General features: G+C 39.0%; 1 protein-coding gene across 1 annotated transcript in view; it reads right to left on the minus strand.

Annotated features, from left to right (window-relative positions):
* Positions 1 to 238: 238 nt before the first annotated feature.
* Positions 239 to 18,536, minus strand: part of LOC149933520 (uncharacterized) — a 30,210-nt gene continuing 11,912 nt past the window's right edge. Inside the window, exons 3-6 of the mRNA XM_090157316.1 lie at positions 9,984 to 10,141; positions 6,959 to 7,208; positions 2,446 to 6,064; positions 239 to 2,370 (exon numbers count right to left, since the gene is read on the minus strand). Of these exons, the coding sequence (XP_090013442.1) occupies positions 257 to 2,370; positions 2,446 to 6,064; positions 6,959 to 7,208; positions 9,984 to 10,141 (6,141 nt within the window). The 3' untranslated portion in view covers positions 239 to 256. The remainder of the gene's footprint in view (positions 2,371 to 2,445; positions 6,065 to 6,958; positions 7,209 to 9,983; positions 10,142 to 18,536) is intronic.

The raw sequence follows: 18,536 nt of genomic DNA on the forward strand, positions 1-18,536 counted from the left end.
AATCATAAATCTAATCACTAAAATCGAGTCAAAGCTACAATGATCAGCCCCCAACTTCCCAGTTTCCCAGGTACGAAAGCTTTTAATATTATATTATTATAATATCAACATCAAAAATTGAGAATATTGTGCATATTCTATCTGTAGTGCAAATTATAAGAAATTAGTGAGAGTGTACTCAGAATTAAAAAATCGTATTTAATGATTTTTACAACACAAATTTTATTATTTACACGTTAAAAGATGCCGTACCAGTTTAGGCTTGAACTTTTGAGTTTTTCATTTTGCTATCTTCTGGGTCTCTTGCGAGGAGCGACTTTAAAGACCTGTGCCTTAGGAACAGTAGAACTGCCAGCAAGCAGCATCCCAATAAGACAAGAACCAGAAGTAAAAGACCCGTGATAAAACCACCTTGTGGCATGCAAATTGAAAGAATACTTTTAAAGTTCTCCTCCTTCACTGATTCATTTGTTGAACTAGTGCCATTCAAATCCTCTACACTCATTATGGACCTTCCAAACCTCACATTTCTGACTGGTTGGTAATGAAAATTATGAAGAGGGTGGTTTGGTGGGGCGTTGCCGCTCCAAGATGTTTTACCACCAGCTGTAGGAGAACTGCCTTCGGGGACAGTAGGAATGATAGGGGGGCCTCTAGTCGTTACTCTGCCACCCGGGTATAAAGTATTTCCACCCTCTGGGCCAGTGGGCTCGTAAGGACCTCTCGTAGGTTCGTATGGACCTCTGGTGGGCTCGTAAGGACCTCTGGTGGGCTCGTAAGGACCTCTCGTGGGTTCGTATGGGCCTCTGGTGGGCTCGTAAGGGCCTCTGGTTGGTTCGTAAGGGCCTCTCGTGGGTTCGTATGGGCCTCTCGTGGGTTCGTATGGGCCTCTGGTCGGTTCGTATGGCCCTCTGGTTGGTTCGTATGGGCCTCTCGTGGGTTCGTAAGGCCCTCTCGTGGGTTCATACGGGCCTCTGGTGGGGCCCCTGCTTGGTTCGTAAGGGCCTCTGGTGGGGCCTCTACTTGGTTCGTAAGGGCCTCTGGTGGGGCCTGTACTTGGTTCGTAAGGGCCTTGGGTGGGGCCTCTGCTTGGTTCATAAGGGCCTCGGGTGGGGCCTCTGCTTGGCTCATAAGGGCCTCGGGTGGGGCCTCTGCTTGGCTCATAAGGGCCTCGGGTGGGGCCTCTGCTTGGCTCATAAGGGCCTCTGGTTGGCTCGTAAGGACCTCTAGTTGGCTCGTAAGGACCACGTGTTGGTTCATAAGGCCCTCTGGTAGCATCGGTTTGCGGTCCCGAAGTAGTAAATCGTCCATCTGGATAAAGTGTACTTCCACCTGGCCTTGGTGTGAACGGTGGTAAGGTAGGAGGTCTACCGGGTTTGGTTGTACCACCACTTGGTCTTATAGGACCTTTCGTTACGGGAGGATATGTTACCGGAGGTCTAGTAACAGGAGGATATGTAACAGGTGGCCTGGTAACTGGTGGTCGAGTAACTGGTGGTCGGGTTACTGGTGGACGCGTAACCGGAGGTCTTGTAACAGGAGGATAAGTAACAGGTGGTCTGGTAACAGGTGGCCTGGTAACTGGTGGACGCGTAACTGGTGGTCTAGTGACTGGAGTGCGAGTTACAGGGGGTCTGGTAGCAGGTGAGTCGGTAGGGTATGTAGGACGTACGGGACCTTTAGTTATCGGTGGATAAGTAACTGGAGGTCTAGTAACAGGTGGATAAGTTACAGGTGGCCTAGTAATTGGTGGCCTTGTGATTGGAGGTCTTGTTACCGGAGGATATGTAACAGGAGGTCTAGTAGGTCGAATTGGACCTTTTGTCACTGGAGGATATGTAACTGGTGGTCGGGTAACCGGGGGGCGAGTAACAGGTGGTCTTGTTACTGGAGGATACGTAACCGGAGGCCTAGTAATTGGTGGCCTTGTTACTGGAGGATAGGTAACTGGAGGTCGAGTAACTGGTGGTCTTGTGACTGGAGGCCTTGTGACCGGAGGATATGTAACAGGAGGTCTAGTAGGTCGAATTGGACCTTTTGTCACTGGAGGATATGTAACTGGTGGTCGAGTAACCGGTGGTCGAGTAACAGGTGGTCTTGTTACTGGTGGATACGTAACTGGTGGCCTTGTTACTGGAGGTCGGGTAACTGGTGGTCTTGTAACTGGAGGTCGAGTAATTGGTTGTCTTGTAACTGGAGGTCGAGTAACTGGTGGTCTTGTAGGTCGAATTGGACCTTTTGTCACTGGAGGATATGTAACTGGTGGTCGAGTAACCGGAGGGCGAGTAACAGGTGGTCTTGTAACTGGAGGATATGTAACAGGAGGTCGAGTAACTGGTGGTCTTGTAACGGGAGGATATGTAACAGGAGGTCGAGTAACTGGTGGTCTTGTAACAGGAGGTCGAGTAACTGGTGGTCTTGTAACGGGAGGATATGTAACTGGAGGTCTAGTAGGTCGAATTGGACCTTTTGTCACTGGAGGATATGTAACTGGTGGCCGAGTAACCGGGGGGCGAGTAATCGGCGGGCGAGTAATAGGTGGCCTCGTTGGATATGTTTCTGGTCTAATAGGTCCTTGGGTTATAGGGGGGTATGTAATAGGTGGTCTAGTAACGGGGGGCCGTGTTACAGGCGGTCTGGTAACTGGAGGCCTCGTTACGGGTGGGCGAGTAACCGGCGGTCTTGTGGGATATGTTTCCGGTCTTATAGGACCCTGAGTTATAGGAGGATACGTTATTGGAGGTCGTGTAACAGGAGGCCTTGTAACCGGTGGACGTGTAACTGGGGGCCTAGTTGGATAAGTTTCGGGTCTAATTGGGCCTTGAGTGATTGGTGGATATGTAACCGGTGGTCTTGTAACTGGGGGCCTTGTAACCGGAGGCCTTGTAACTGGTGGACGTGTTACTGGTGGTCTTGTAGGATATGTATCGGGCCTTATTGGGCCTTGAGTGATTGGTGGATATGTAACTGGTGGTCTTGTAACTGGGGGACGTGTTACTGGAGGCCTAGTTGGATAAGTATCAGGCCTTATTGGGCCTTGAGTGATTGGTGGATAAGTTACCGGTGGTCTTGTAACTGGCGGCCTTGTAACCGGTGGTCTTGTAACTGGCGGCCTTGTAACCGGAGGCCTTGTAACTGGTGGACGTGTTACTGGTGGTCTTGTAGGATAAATATCGGGCCTTATTGGGCCTTGAGTGATTGGTGGATATGTAACTGGTGGTCTTGTAACTGGAGGCCTTGTAACTGGGGGACGTGTTACTGGAGGCCTAGTTGGATAAATATCGGGCCTTATTGGACCTTGAGTTATTGGTGGATATGTAACGGGTGGTCTTGTAACTGGCGGCCTTGTAACCGGAGGCCTTGTAACTGGGGGACGTGTTACTGGAGGCCTCGTTGGATAAGTGTTGGGCCTTATTGGGCCTTGAGTGATTGGTGGATATGTAACTGGTGGTCTTGTAACTGGCGGCCTTGTAACCGGAGGCCTTGTAACTGGGGGGCGTGTTACTGGTGGTCTTGTTGGATAAGTGTCGGGCCTTATTGGGCCTTGAGTGATTGGTGGATATGTAACCGGTGGTCTTGTAACCGGTGGTCTTGTAACTGGCGGCCTTGTAATTGGGGGACGTGTTACTGGAGGCCTAGTTGGATATGTATCGGGCCTTATTGGGCTTTGAGTGATTGGTGGATAAGTAACCGGTGGTCTTGTAACTGGTTGCCTTGTAACCGGAGGCCTTGTAACTGGGGGACGTGTTACTGGTGGTCTTGTTGGATAAGTATCGGGCCTTATCGGGCCTTGAGTGATTGGTGGATAAGTGACCGGAGGCCTTGTAACTGGCGGACGTGTTACTGGAGGCCTAGTTGGATAAGTATCAGGTCTTATAGGGCCTTGTGTTATTGGAGGATAAGTAACCGGTGGTCTTGTAACTGGCGGCCTTGTAACTGGGGGGCGTGTTATTGGTGGTCGTGTTGGATAAGTATCGGGTCTTATCGGGCCTTGAGTGATTGGCGGATAAGTGACCGGTGGTCTTGTAACTGGGGGACGTGTTACTGGGGGTCTAGTTGGATAAGTATCAGGCCTTATTGGACCTTGAGTTATTGGTGGATATGTAACCGGTGGCCTTGTAACTGGCGGCCTTGTTACCGGAGGCCTTGTAACTGGGGGACGTGTTACTGGAGGCCTAGTTGGATAAGTGTTGGGCCTTATTGGGCCTTGAGTGATTGGGGGATATGTAACCGGTGGTCTTGTAACTGGCGGCCTTGTTACCGGAGGCCTTGTAACCGGGGGCCTAGTTGGATAGGTTTCGGGTCTTATCGGGCCTTGAGTGATAGGTGGATAAGTAACTGGTGGCCTTGTAACCGGTGGACGTGTTACTGGGGCCCTAGTGGGGTAGGTATCTGGCCTGATTGGTGGATACGTTATTGGTGGCCTAGTAACTGGAGGTCTTGTGACTGGTTGCCTTGTTGGATACGTATCTGGTCTAATTGGCCCTTGAGTGATAGGGGGATACGTTACCGGTGGTATTGAAACTGGTGGTCTAGTAATAGGAGGTCTCGTAGGGTACGTATCTGGTATGATGGGACCTTGTGTTATTGGTGGGTACGTTTGAGTGGGTCTGGTAACTGGAGGATACGTAATTGGTGGTCTTGTGACAGGTCTTCTAGTCGGTCCTGGTGTAATTGGGGGGTATGTTACAGGTCTGATTGGTCCTTGAGTTATAGGAGGGTATGTCACAGGTCTCCTAGTCGGTCCTTGCGTTATTGGCGGATACGTCACTGGTCTTCTAGTCGGTCCTTGCGTTATAGGTGGATAAGTGATAGGTCTAATTGGTCCTTGTGTTATTGGAGGGTATGTTACCGGTCTTCTAGTTGGTCCTTGTGTTATTGGAGGATATGTTACCGGTCTTCTAGTAGGTCCTTGGGTTATTGGTGGATAGGTGACAGGTCTAACTGGTCCCTGTGTTATAGGTGGATACGTGACAGGTCTTCTAGTTGGTCCTTGTGTTATTGGAGGGTATGTTACCGGTCTTCTAGTTGGTCCTTGCGTTATAGGTGGATACGTGACAGGTCTTCTAGTCGGTCCTTGCGTTATAGGTGGGTAGGTGACAGGTCTTCTTGTTGGTCCTTGCGTTATAGGTGGATAAGTGACCGGTCTTCTAGTTGGTCCTTGAGTTATTGGAGGGTAGGTCACAGGGCCTCTAGTTGGTCCTTGCGTTATAGGTGGATAGGTGACCGGCCTTCTTGTTGGTCCTTGCGTTATAGGTGGATAGGTGACCGGTCTTCTAGTTGGTCCTTGAGTTATTGGAGGGTAGGTCACAGGGCCTCTAGTTGGTCCTTGCGTTATAGGTGGATAGGTGACCGGTCTTCTTGTTGGTCCTTGCGTTATAGGTGGATAGGTGACCGGTCTTCTAGTTGGTCCTTGAGTTATTGGAGGGTAGGTCACAGGGCCTCTAGTTGGTCTTTGCGTTATTGTCGGATACGTCACTGGTCTTCTTGTAGGCCCCGAAGTTACAGGTGGGAAAGTGATGGGTCTTCTAGTTGGTCCTTGGGTTACTGGCGGAAACGTTATTGGTGATCTTGTTGGACCAGGTGAGGGGGTTGTGAATCCTGGGGGAAGTGTCGGAGGGAATGGTACAACAATTGGTTTATCTGATTCTCCGGGACAGCGATATTCGCACTTGTTTTTACAGACTTCTACATTGCAAGTTAGGAACACATCCGTTGTTTCTGGAAACCTGAACGCTTTTATCGTGGTGAAGGCTATTATGCTAGCTCCAGTTGTTCCAGTGTCGACAGTTCTACTCCAGTAATCAATGATTTTAGTTTTTAAAGGACAACCTTCGTTGTCCGTTAACTGCAGGCGAGTAGTTTGACTGTTTTCGTAATTCGGGGAATCATATGCCCAACAGTCTCGCACTCGCACATCGAATGTGTTATCTTTGTCCCTAATATATATAACTACAGTGAGATCCTCTCCAATCTTAACAATTCCTTCAATGGGTGAAGTTTGTGGGAAAAGACCGCGCTGCACATCCATCCAGCAATCCAACTTTTCTTCCTCAAATGACACCTGTAAAGATAACACCAGATTTTAAGAATATAGATCAAACCGTTGAAATTTGCTTAATATTATCTCTCAGCTAAATATTAAGTGAAATATACTAATGGTTTATTTAAATGTTTTTGGTGGTAATTAATAATGAAATTGTTCAAATACGATTTACGTATACAAAATTGTATGAAATCCAACGATATTTTTTTATTATTTTTGCATTTGAACCTTGGTGATAAACATTTTTGTGTATACCGGGTGAAAGGGGAAATGCATCAGGCCAACCGGGAACTGTTGCCCATTCATCGAGGATGTTAAAGTATAATTTCTTAATAAAAAATTAATGTTTTCAAGGACCCCTGAAACTTATGGTTGCGTATGCAATGGGGTTTTTTCAAATAGATTCTACTCCCGAACCAAAATCCGTTAAACCTCGTAATTTTCATTTTACTGCTATTTGACCGCAATTGTATGGAGGAAAGACATGAATAGCAAAACGTGATCAACTAGTTGAGTTGATACATCGGAAATTAAGAAGTTGATGGTTTCCAGAAAACTCAATTATCTCAATGGTTCTTTATACCATTTTATGTTAGGTATTTCTTGAACGGCCTTCATGGGTATACACCATATATTCTTGAAAACCGTATTCATCTCTCAATATTTCCAATATTATTCGCTTGAAACATGAATCTTCGCAGATTTCTGCTGATTTTTCAAAATTTGATTTTAAGAAAACAATTGTGCCCGGAAAACTCGTCATTTTAGCAATGTTTACATTTTAAATCGTGGGGTGGTGTAAGAGACCCGAAATGTTTTGAGTAAGCCAAGTTACATGTTTAATTTTTACGTAGTGGATGGTTAACTATCTTGTCAGAGATGTACTTCTGTAAATACGAAGAGATGGCTTACCGTAACTACATCGAGCATATCCACCATGAAAGGCTTAAAGACAACCGTTTTCGACAAACTCTTCGTCAAGGCGCATGATATTCTTTGAGCAGAATCCCACGCTTCCTGGTAAGCTGGATCATTCTGGAAAATGAGTACGCTCTCGTAGCCAGAGTTGGAAGACACGTCTTGGAGATTCGGCTCAGTTCCACATCCTTCGTAAGGTACCACAAACTGGTATGTCGTTGAAGCTGAATTTTCTCTTACGAATCTATCGTGATAAAATGTGCCTATTACTTTTTTGTATAATAAAGTGAAATTTTTCTCACGTTAGGAATGAATGAATGAAGTGTCAATGTTTTTGACATTGGAAAATGATGAAGGCTTTCGCCGACAAAGCGGTTAGGTACTTCTCAAATTTGTCATAAACAGAATGATTAAGCAAAACATTTTAAAGTAATACAACCCCTTAAATGAACATGACCAAAGGGCCTACATCAGCGGTATCGAGGTCAAATTTGGCTTCTAAGCCTGCCAGATGAATAAACAACTTACAAGTAGGTCTTTTTTAACTTTGCGTTTAATTAGTTCTCATTTTCCAACGGACTAAGTTACTTGAGCTTGGGTTAGAAACCGAGTTTAGAATGGCATTTAATTTAAAAACCTTCGTTACGATCCTGATTGAAAGATTTTTAGCGTACTCATTTTAAGGGACAGGAAATAGCGAGAGATGTCGCTGTCAGTGTAAGACCTCGAAGTCAGTTTCACTCTTTTGGAGCACATACCCGGGTAGACTGGTGTCTCTTTACTGCGCGTGTCAAATCATCAAATGCTCATTTACTCGCTGTATCCTCTACCGTCGTTATAATAACATAGTTAACACTTCACATTATCGGTTACTTGCCTTGGCTCTCGGTAGACAAGCAGGTACGACACTTCCACCTTGTATACGCTGCTTCTTCAGGTGTTATTTTACCATGAGCGCATCCTGACAATAGTTACTACATTTTGTAGGTTTAGAGGAAAGTTTTAGGGCTAAAGTTTAAATGGATTTTAGGAAAAATGGGATACAAAAGTAACCATTAGTTCAATTAATCTATTTAATTTAGAAAAATGTTTTAGTGTTCCGTTTTTATAATAGTTGTAGAAGAAATTTAGATTTTTTTAAAATATTTGTTTCATTTTTCTTAAAACGCGTATTAGTTATTTTTCACTGCGAGATTTGTAAAAATGAAACGTCTACGCTTTCCGTCGTTTGGACTAACTTAAATCATTTTAAATCTGTAGTTGAACGTAAAACACTACTTCATGTAAATTCTAATATTTCAAGGGGAAGCACCAAGCTTTTGCCAGAATCAGTTTGTTTGCGTTTCAAAAGTTGAATCAGACCCTAAATAATTAAATTAAATAAGTTTAAATGATCGATTGTCGTGGCGACTAGATGAATAGCTATAAAATAATATTACACGTGTACATTTAGAAACAATCGTTTATTCGATTTCTTAAAATGAAAATATTAATAAAATTTTCAAAAAGATTTCAAAATCTTAAGAAATCGGTCGTTTAAAAAATAACAGAAAACAATCTTGGAAAACCAAAATTAATCTGAAAAAAATCGGGAAATCTTGCGTATCGAGAATGTATTTATTTATACTCAGGGAGAATGAATATGTCGAGATTATTTTTAGCGTTTCTCCAATTCCACCCATTGGGGCCCACGGTATGCTCTTCCGCTTTTAAAAAAAAATAATACTGCAATCTCATTGGTTCTTAAAAATTACGTTTTTCGACCGGATTACCGCTGCTGCGAGGACGCAAAAAATAAGACCGCCTCCTTCCCCCCCCCCCCTTAGCGAGACGGGGTTAGGGCCTCAACGTGTCCGTCGATAGTCTCGACATATTCATTCTCCCTGAGTATAAATAAATACATTCTTAAGCGTATATTAAAAATCAAAGACTGATTTAGAAATCACAAAATTGGAACCAAAATAAATTTTAGGAATCGGGAAAAACTTTGTTGATCTTTAGAAATCCCGGATATATTTCATGCAAATCATAAATCCACTGGAATCAAGTGAAGTTGGGGAAATATTTGATTATCATTAAAAAGCGAATATTAGAAATTATTGCTTTGACCACTAAAAAAAAATTGTGAGATATTTATTGGAAAGTTTAAAAATCCAAGATAATTTTTGATTTTATGTAAATACTCTAAACACCCTACTGACAGAGCCACAAGGTGATAGGTTGAAAACGAACCAACGCGGATTAATAACGAACAACTTCTGTAAGTGGCGCAGTCGGAGGACGGGAGTTTCGGGAGTCGCAGCTATTGTCTCTCCAAAAGTCAAGAAGGGTAAACTTAAAAAATGCATCAACCGTTTAATATTTTTTACGCGTTTTTTGCCTTAAGCCAAACTTTGTCGTGGTCTGTAAGTTCTTTCTACTGGTTAAAGCTTGGCGCGTTCCCATTAAACATACTTATATTTTACAGAAAATATAACCAATGAAATATTAAACAATATCCGCAAATATTTGGAAATCACAAAGTTGGAGACGTATAGAAATTAATATATTATTTTAAGATCGAAACAGATATGTTTGGTGATTCAATAAATAATAGCAAAAGTTTATAATTAGCTTTGCCATAAGTGTTTAAGTTCCTTCTCTTCCGCGGTTTACATTTTAATTGAGAGCCATTTCTAGAATTGTCAGACATGTTTGGTGATCATCTTGACCACATGCTTCTTGATCATTTCCTAATTTACTCGCGGATTTTTCTGCTTAGAGGCATTTTTTTTGATAGGAGGTCAATTTCACGCATGGTAATCAGTAATTATTTAAAAAACTGACACACTTACGGAACTTTTATAAACTTATGGTAATATTTTCATCGTCGAGTCGTTTTATGTTAAGCAAAAAGTGGTTAATATTTTTATTTTACTTCGAACCTGTGGTTAGTTTATCCATATTGTCAGAGTAAGTTCATATTTTGGTAAAAATTAGAATTAAGTGTAATATGATCTTTGATTTGACAATGACGTACCTGCAAGATGGTTCGTTAAAGTGTCCCTTGGAAAAGACGATGCCGTTGAATGGATTGTCGAACTCAACTCGAACGGTCATCCCCGACTGCGAACACTGCACGTCCAGCTTAGTAATGGTCGGTACTATGGCGTTCACAGAAACGCTATATAGTATCACCTAAGCGAAAGGAAAATGCTTTTAAAAACTGAGAACAATATCGCCATCTGCTTAAGTGAGTGGCGATTAAATAATAGCAGACGAGATTTGTATTTAGATATCTAAGGGCAGTTGACCAAAATGTAAATTAGCCTCTAAACCTATAGTCTTTAACATATATTATAAGTATCTGAAGTCATCCGACGCCTTTGAGCAGTTGTGATAGTGAGCATACGGTTTCAATTAACTTAATATTTAAATTTGGGATTGCAGATGCTGGAGATTGATAAGTCTTCAAACTCTTCTTATGTTCTGAAGGCAGTAAAAAATAAAATTATTTTTTTCAACCCTATTTAAAAATTCAATATATAAAATAAAAATATTAGATATTAGTAAATTTATATTTTTATCCAATATTTGTTAACTATTGACCTTCTAGAACAAAAACAGTGACCGTAACTGCGTAGTGTTTTCAATTTTCAGATATAATGCAGACGATATTTAACCTCAAGCATTCTTTATTAATAGTCTGAACTAAACGATAATTCAAAATAGCGGTCGAAAAAAAGGTTATCGATAATTCAAAATAATGGTCGAAAAAGCCGCCGATCAGGTTAGGAAAATATTTCGGCGGCGCAAACGTACACTATTTTTAGTGTGGAGACACGGCGCTGCCAGCTAAAAATAATTACCTGGTCGAGCACTGAAAATGGCCAACTTTTGTGTTCCCGCCAAAATGTGGATTAATAAATTAATAATTTGCGGCGTTGTATTAACAAGGACTATCTTAAATACAATGTGCAGTCGACACGAACTAGTGAAACGCGGTATATTCCCGTTGGATAGAATCCTATTGGGTTGAATTCCCAATGGATCGAATCAAAAAATATACTTTCCCATATTGGGTCGAATACCATTGGTCGAAAAAGTTTATAGAATATTTTTACCTATCCAAATCGAAGTAAAAACAATATTTAATATATATAATACAAAGGTCAATAAAGATAGCAATATAAAATTGAAATCTGTTTATTTCGTTAGGTTGGGTTAGGTTAGGTTAGGTTTCATGCTTTCACTTGTGAGCAAACAAAATGTCGGTCGAATGAGAATCGACACAATGGACACCGACCCAATGGGACAAAAGCATGAAACGCTACTACAAAAATCACCTCGTTTTAAAAGCCTTTATTTAATAAATATAAAATTTACATTTATTTAATAATTGCGTAAGAACGCTCCAAAAATTACTTTTGTTTCAGTATCATTCATTCCCAATTCAAGTTGGCCTGCCATTTTTCTTTTAAAAGGCTCGCCTTGCCCAGCAGAGTCAAAAGATGACGCGAAAGTCATCTATATAGATCAATTCTGAGGCACGTGCGTATGGCACGTGCTTCTGATCGGTTTCCATGGTGCCGGACGAGATTTGAAGGATGCTTGTCCGGCGTCATGGCAACCTGCCAGAAGCGCGCGCCTAAGAATTGATCCATATAGTTGACTTTTCTTTAACGAGACTTGGAAGAAGCTTGTCGATGTTCGTCAAAATTTCAGAAACGATCCAACCTCAGTAACTTCAAAACGGAAGAAAACGTACCATGTTCCTTCCGTCAAGTATATGAAACTTTAAGCTTGACGCTGGACGTTTAATCGAATAAAAGTTTATATTTATTTTCGAATTCCACAATTTTCACTTTTAGACGAACGTTTCTACGCCCTTATACCAAATCTGAACATGATTCCTCAATTTAACGAACAAAAGAAACAATAAAATTCTTGAGTATTTTATATGACACCATCTACGGCAGGCTTACGAAAGCATTTACTATTTAAAGCAAATGTCGGCTCTATCATTGCCACCTGTATTATAAAAAGGCCCCTGTTATTAGAGATGGCCATGAATCTATCCGATTCTTCGAAATACGCAACTCTACTGGAGAGCGTGGTGACATCTAATTATGGCCAAGGAAGTTAAAATTCAAAATAGCCAAATGATAACGTCGTCAGAGAGCCATTGAAGAGTATTATAGTCAGACAACGTATACTCTATTCAGTGGACTTTAACATAAATGATATATCCCCTGTTAAAATATTTTTGTAATTGCTGTCTTTTATGTTATTGACCAATTATCAAACGATCCAATCAAGTACCACCTTTTGTAAAAAAGAGCTACTTCACTTGCTTTAAATAGTGCGGGGCGAAATGCATCAAATACTGACGTTCTATAGCTATATTACAGAAGAAAAGTATAAAGAAGAGTTATAAATATATTAATACGCTTGAGGGGTTCAATTTATACCTTTTATATCGTATTAGTCAACCGTTCTAATATATAAATCTATTAGAAAATTACAAATTTCTGGTCTGAAGCCATTCCAAAAGCATTTCCTTTCCTCATATAAAATTGGCTTAATTTCGACGCTTCTTGTAAATTGAATAACAAAGGAGAGGTTTATTCATTCTTTTCAACATTTTAATTCATACCTTTTCGTTATTTAGGTTTATATTAAATAAAATTATAATATAATAATATAAGGAGCCGTAATTACATTTCAATAATACGAAGTAGTCGTCCAAACATAAAACCCGTTAGTGAAGTAACGCTTGATTCGGGCCAATTATTTAACCATTGATAGGAAGACAAGGCCTCGTTCCTAATATCAGTCGGCGCGACTACCAGCGTCACGATCGGAAAATATTTTATGGGTCACCAAAGTGGCGACCCTATGCGGAAGATATGTGCCAGTTTCGTCTCGCCATCAAAGGAAGCTCTGGTTCTTCTTCTAGTCAAATTCAAGGATCACGACCTGACATTTAGGCGGCGAAAATTTCGTAAAAGCTACCGGCGCTTATAAAAGATAACTCGGAAAAGGTAAAAAACCAGTATTTTATATTCTTAAGCAAATAACACTATTATACCTTTTCGAAACGCGTTGTCTGAATGAAATTTCCATAACGTGACTGTAACATTTCTTTTATAATTTCTTAATTTCAAAAATCATTATGTATTTGCGTATTAACTAGTAAATTTAAAAAATAAAATTTCATTTATTCAAATCAACTTTCGACAATAAAGATAAACGTCAAAATATAAATAAGCTTTAATAGTACTACCAGGTAATTGCAAAAGGCATTAGTCATCTGACTTGAAGATGCTTCACAATTGATATTTTTTAAACTTCTTCTTTAATACTTGATGTTGCATTATAGCAGTTCAGTAATTCATGTATAATTTTAGCTCAAATTGGTTCTATAGTGGGCACCTCTAATGCCAACTAGCATGAGCAATACCTTTGGTGATTTTAGGTTGGCCCTGGGAATTTCCCATCACCGGATCTTGTCTCTCCACATTCTAAACTTCCTCCTACCCTTCATTTTTTATTAATTTGAAGTCCTACAAAAACGTCTTCAAACTTTCAATTTTGGCAACTTGACCTAATTTTACCCAATAACTGAAATTGTTAGGGTGGTCGGAGAACATCCCTGAAAATCCTTCTTAAATCCTTCATTCATATATTTCGTAGATGCCTTTTTGGTGCCATTAAGGGGGAAGACTACAGTGGCCATTGTCTGATTTCGCGCTATTTCAAGCTGAACTCTTTTAATTTTGTATTTTAAATTATAAAATTAATATTTCAGTGTAGAACAGCCTCTTGTTTAGTGCTTTAAATAATTTTGACAATTTTAAATTTAAAAATTATTAAGTTATTACGTTTTAATTCGGACCCCCGGAGCGAAACAAGTTGGGCAAGCGCGCAAACTACCCCTTAGTTAGGACCTTATATCTCGTTAACTATTAACATTAGAACTATCAAAATTATTTTAAGGACTGGAGGAAGGTTCAGCCTAATAAGAAAAATATAATTCAATTATGTAATTGTTAAAACAGAAACGTTCAGCTTGAACGAAAAAGAGGCTTTTATTGTATTCTTCCCCCTTAAAATACTACGTAGAGTTATGCAATTTTTTTGAAATATCTTTAATAAACCAATTCAAAAACTCAGACCCACTTTATTAAAACGTTTAAGCGAATTGAAATACCATTTAAAGTCAGAATGACCATTGAAATATTAAGGAAAAAGGTACGCCATCATCTTAAGAGCAAGTGTTTAGCGGGTATCTCACCAGGTAAGAGAACTCAATTGACGTTTTGTTGTAGACGCCTATACGTAATGTAAATTGTATCGTCCTAAGCGACATTTGTTGCCCTTTAGGTCAAACTAAAATTTATTAAAAAAATATTCTTTATCGCTAAGTAGCGATTTTCAAGAGAAAATTTCTTAGTATATTTTGCTTTGATTTGGATATTGATATTTTTGTTGATTTATTTTCATATCACTAAACCATTTTCTCAAATCGCGGACAAGAGTATAAAGATAAATCTTAAAATAGAAATAGTAACTAAGAGGATTATAATTAGTACAATTTTTAGTCTATCACCATTAACTTATTATTCGGAGTTGAGTAATTTTTAAAAGGTAAAAATTATCATTATTAAATCATTCAAGGAAGTTATCGTAATCTATCGATTAAAACAGATTGCTAATCAGAGACAATTATGTAAAATAATTCACTTAATTTGTTTCGTTAAATACACGTTACGGCCAAATCGGCTAATTAAGGTTTCTAATTTTATGGCGCAACCACGTTACATTAAACCATCTATAAGGTTTAATAACCCAAAAAAGATAAACTGTATGAGTTAATTAATTAATCATTAAAATTATCGTTATAAAAGAAATCAATAGTGGTTTAAAAATATTGAGGAATTCAAATGGGTATAATTAACCTTCCGGTTTTTAATTATTCATTTCACGTTGTACAGTCATTAAGATTCAGTTACTCGCAGTCAGCGTATACTTTTAAATACCCGATATCAACAATTAATGAAAGTTAACTGATAATATGGAGGCAGCAGCCTGTTCACCTCGTGATTTACGGAAGAAAGACCACGCCTCTTATCATTCAGCGGCTAAGGGGGAAGACAACTAAGGGGGAAGACATCTAAGGGGGGAAGACATCTAAGGGGGAAGACATCTAAGGGGGAAGACAACTAAGGGGGGAAGACATCTAAGGGGGGAAGACATCTAAGGGGGGAAGACATCTAAGGGGGGAAGACATCTAAGGGGGGAAGACAGCTAAGGGGGGAAGACGGCCAATGGGGGAAGACATACCGCTTGCCAGTAGGAGGAGAATACCGTCAGGAAATCATGAAAGCAGAGGCTATAGCTGATCCCAAACATTCTCATTTAACGTGAATTCATTCTTGGCCATATCAAATAAGAGAGATAAAAGAAACTGTGGGGCGAAGGGAGGAAGTGGGTCAATCTAATGGGGAAAACGAAAGGCGAAGATGCGCTCCCTGGGGCCAATAACGGAACTCGCTAGATAATATTCCATTCTCATCTCATCATCTTCCCGTGACTGGTTTTCTCGAGGTTTCTCGTACTTTCAATTTTAAGAACTTTCGCCTTTCTGGGGAAAGCTAACTTATAAAAAAACACACACACATGCTGGCCATTAGAGGGAGTCTCTGTAAAATATTTAACGATAGAAAGGAAAATTGGGTTCAGTAGGTCACGCGAAGACGTAAAAAAAGTTGTAAAGGGGCCCTGCTCAAACGTTTTTTTTTTACTAGTCAGTCAGGTTCAAAGGTTGCCGTTAAAAAATTGCAAGGTGAAAATTTGTTTTAGAGAAATTTAAAAGTATCGATAGAAAAAAGTATTTTATGACTTTATACGCTTCTTTCGGAAAACGGCCTTGAATTTCAATAAATCTTTCTCTCGAAATCTAGGACTGGAACTGTTTTGTTTAATTAGCCATATTTTATTCACGGCTCAATGTTTGCTCGCACGGTATCATCGCGAACCGACCTTAAATTTATTAATTATTTATTCATTTTTGTGTGTGTGTACGGATTGGAATTTTTGCGCCGCGAATCTTTCGAATGATAATAAATGCGTTTATTGACTTTCTTTTTGAATAAAATATTCGGTAGGTTTTGGTGCTTAATTATAAAATGTAATATTTTGTCCAATATATTTATTAATATTCACAGGAAGAGGACCCCAAGTAATAATAACAACCACAATACTCAGCTAGGCTAATACCTTCAATAACGATTATTTCCAATAAATTATAATAAACTATAATACTTAAATTCCAAAAGACGTTTTAGACTTTGTTCATTTTAGCTGAATTTTTTTATATAAATAAATTAATTAATCAATTATCTTCAGCTTAATTGATAGTTACATTTTGGATTGCAAATTAAAATAATGTGATTAAACTTTAAATTTATACCACTTTTCGCCTGAATTAACTTTCTAACTTTAAATGCTGATGATATCTTATTTTAAAATTTGAATCATAAACTGCGATATTAAATAAATGCCTAAAAACGTCTTTTATTAATATATTTTTTTAATTTTTATTGAAAATAACGACTTAAATTCAACGTGTCATAAATAATTACATAGATGTATATTTTGAATAACGAATAAAAAGTTTCCTGAACTGTCAAAATATTTAGAAGTAAGCTAAATTTAATTATATTCTTAAACGTGAGTTTATTTATATAGATCCCGTTAAACACCTTTCATCTTCAATAACGGAAAGCAACGCCGAATATGGTATTGTACCGGAATATACTTCTAATCCATAACTCATCAGCGTGAAATCCCAAATCGGGGACCTTTTTCTTTTTACAATTCCCACGAATTCTCGAACGGGAAGTCAGACGAACATCTTGAAATACTGGCCGCGTCCCAATACAACAACCGTTTCTAGTATCTCAATTTTCATTTTTGTTACCGCCGCGGGTTGATCCTTCTCCTCCCCCCGCTCGGCATCTTTGAAGTAGAAATTTGGGACACCGCGCGTGAAACCCTCCCCTCCCCTCTCCCTAAAAGGTAGCCCCGTCGATTTGGAATTGACCCCACCTAATGACCCGACGGGGAGAAAGTTACCTTCTACTCCACTTCGCGGCGTAAACAGGTCCTTCCGACGATGCGGGCATCTTTCGACCCTAACTCTCCTCAATCTGAAGCGCGCGTACCCTTTCTTTTATCGAGACAAATCAACGAAGAAAAGCTGTTCTATTTGAGATGTTACGATACTGTTGGAATTAAATATATATTTTCGCGTTACAAATTTTAAAAATAGTTTCCCTTTGGGGTTAAAATTATTTGTTTGTGTTTGTTTTATTTCGAAGGCGATAAATGAGATTTCCACAGAATTTTACGATTGCGTCACCTTGTTTTCTCAGATATGGAAATACACTTCAAAAATGTATTTGCCGTTTGCTGGCGTATTTGGTGATAAGCATGAAATCACGTTTTTATATTCGAAGTTTGCTGTGTAATAGAAAATATTAAAGTTTGCTAGTAGGAATAAAGAAAATATTTCACTATTTATTTTTTTATATTTGCGAATTCGTTTCAATTCTCGGTACACTAAAAATTAATCAAATTATTTGTAGAATTAATACCAAATTTAACACATTTATCAAATAATATATATATGCAACATATATAATATTATAATATATAATATTTATTTTATAAATAAAAAGATAAAAAAATGACAATGCCATTTTGAAATCAAACCCAAAAATATTTCCTGAAAAATATATTAACTGCTGACTCGAAATTTCCTATAAACCGAAAATCAAATTACTTAGCTAGAATTAATTATGCACTATTAATTCTTAAAGAAAAGAAAATCTTTAAATATAAGTATGAGTCTAATAATAATTGGATGTACTAAAAATATGTTTACTTAACTTTTTATTTTCCGAAGCTAGTTTGATCAAAAAAGCATAATGGTATAAAATGCACCTGCTCAAAAGTCTGAATCAGGAAGCAAATTTTGGTTTAAAAAGCGACCTTAAACAGGTTGAGTCTATTAATCATGTGTTTTCATCAAAACATTCTTGTTGCCTTCTGAGATATTTTTCCCAATAAAAACTAATTTTCTTCGCAATTGGTGGTTTGCCTTACCTTAATGCTTTACTACGGCTAAAACAATTTTACTAACAACGTAAGACGTTATCCATCAATATATGAAACTCTGACTGTGTTGGACCACTTCACGGAATTAATGTTTATTTAAAACTATCTTGAAACTTTTTTGTAAAAATAAAATTTATTACAGGTGGCGTTAAAAGTTTCGATTTTTATAAAGCTTTTAAACATGACAAAATCTCTTTTGCGTTAATTTTAGGACTAAGATTTTTTCAGATCTCTAAAAAATGCGGTTAGATAACCGAAGACAATCAAAGCAACCGAAAGTAGGTTATTGATCAAATTAGCGTTCAAAAACTATAGATAATTTCAAGGTTTTTCAGTCGGAGGCTCAAAATGGAAGCTTTATTTCTTATCTATGGCGGGTCCTCAGAGTGGAAACAGTAGGCCCCTATTG

The sequence above is a fragment of the Leiobunum rupestre genome, chromosome 8, assembly GCF_980474605.1.
Source record: "Leiobunum rupestre chromosome 8, qqLeiRupe1.1.hap1, whole genome shotgun sequence".
NCBI classification, from domain to species: domain Eukaryota; kingdom Metazoa; phylum Arthropoda; class Arachnida; order Opiliones; family Sclerosomatidae; genus Leiobunum; species Leiobunum rupestre.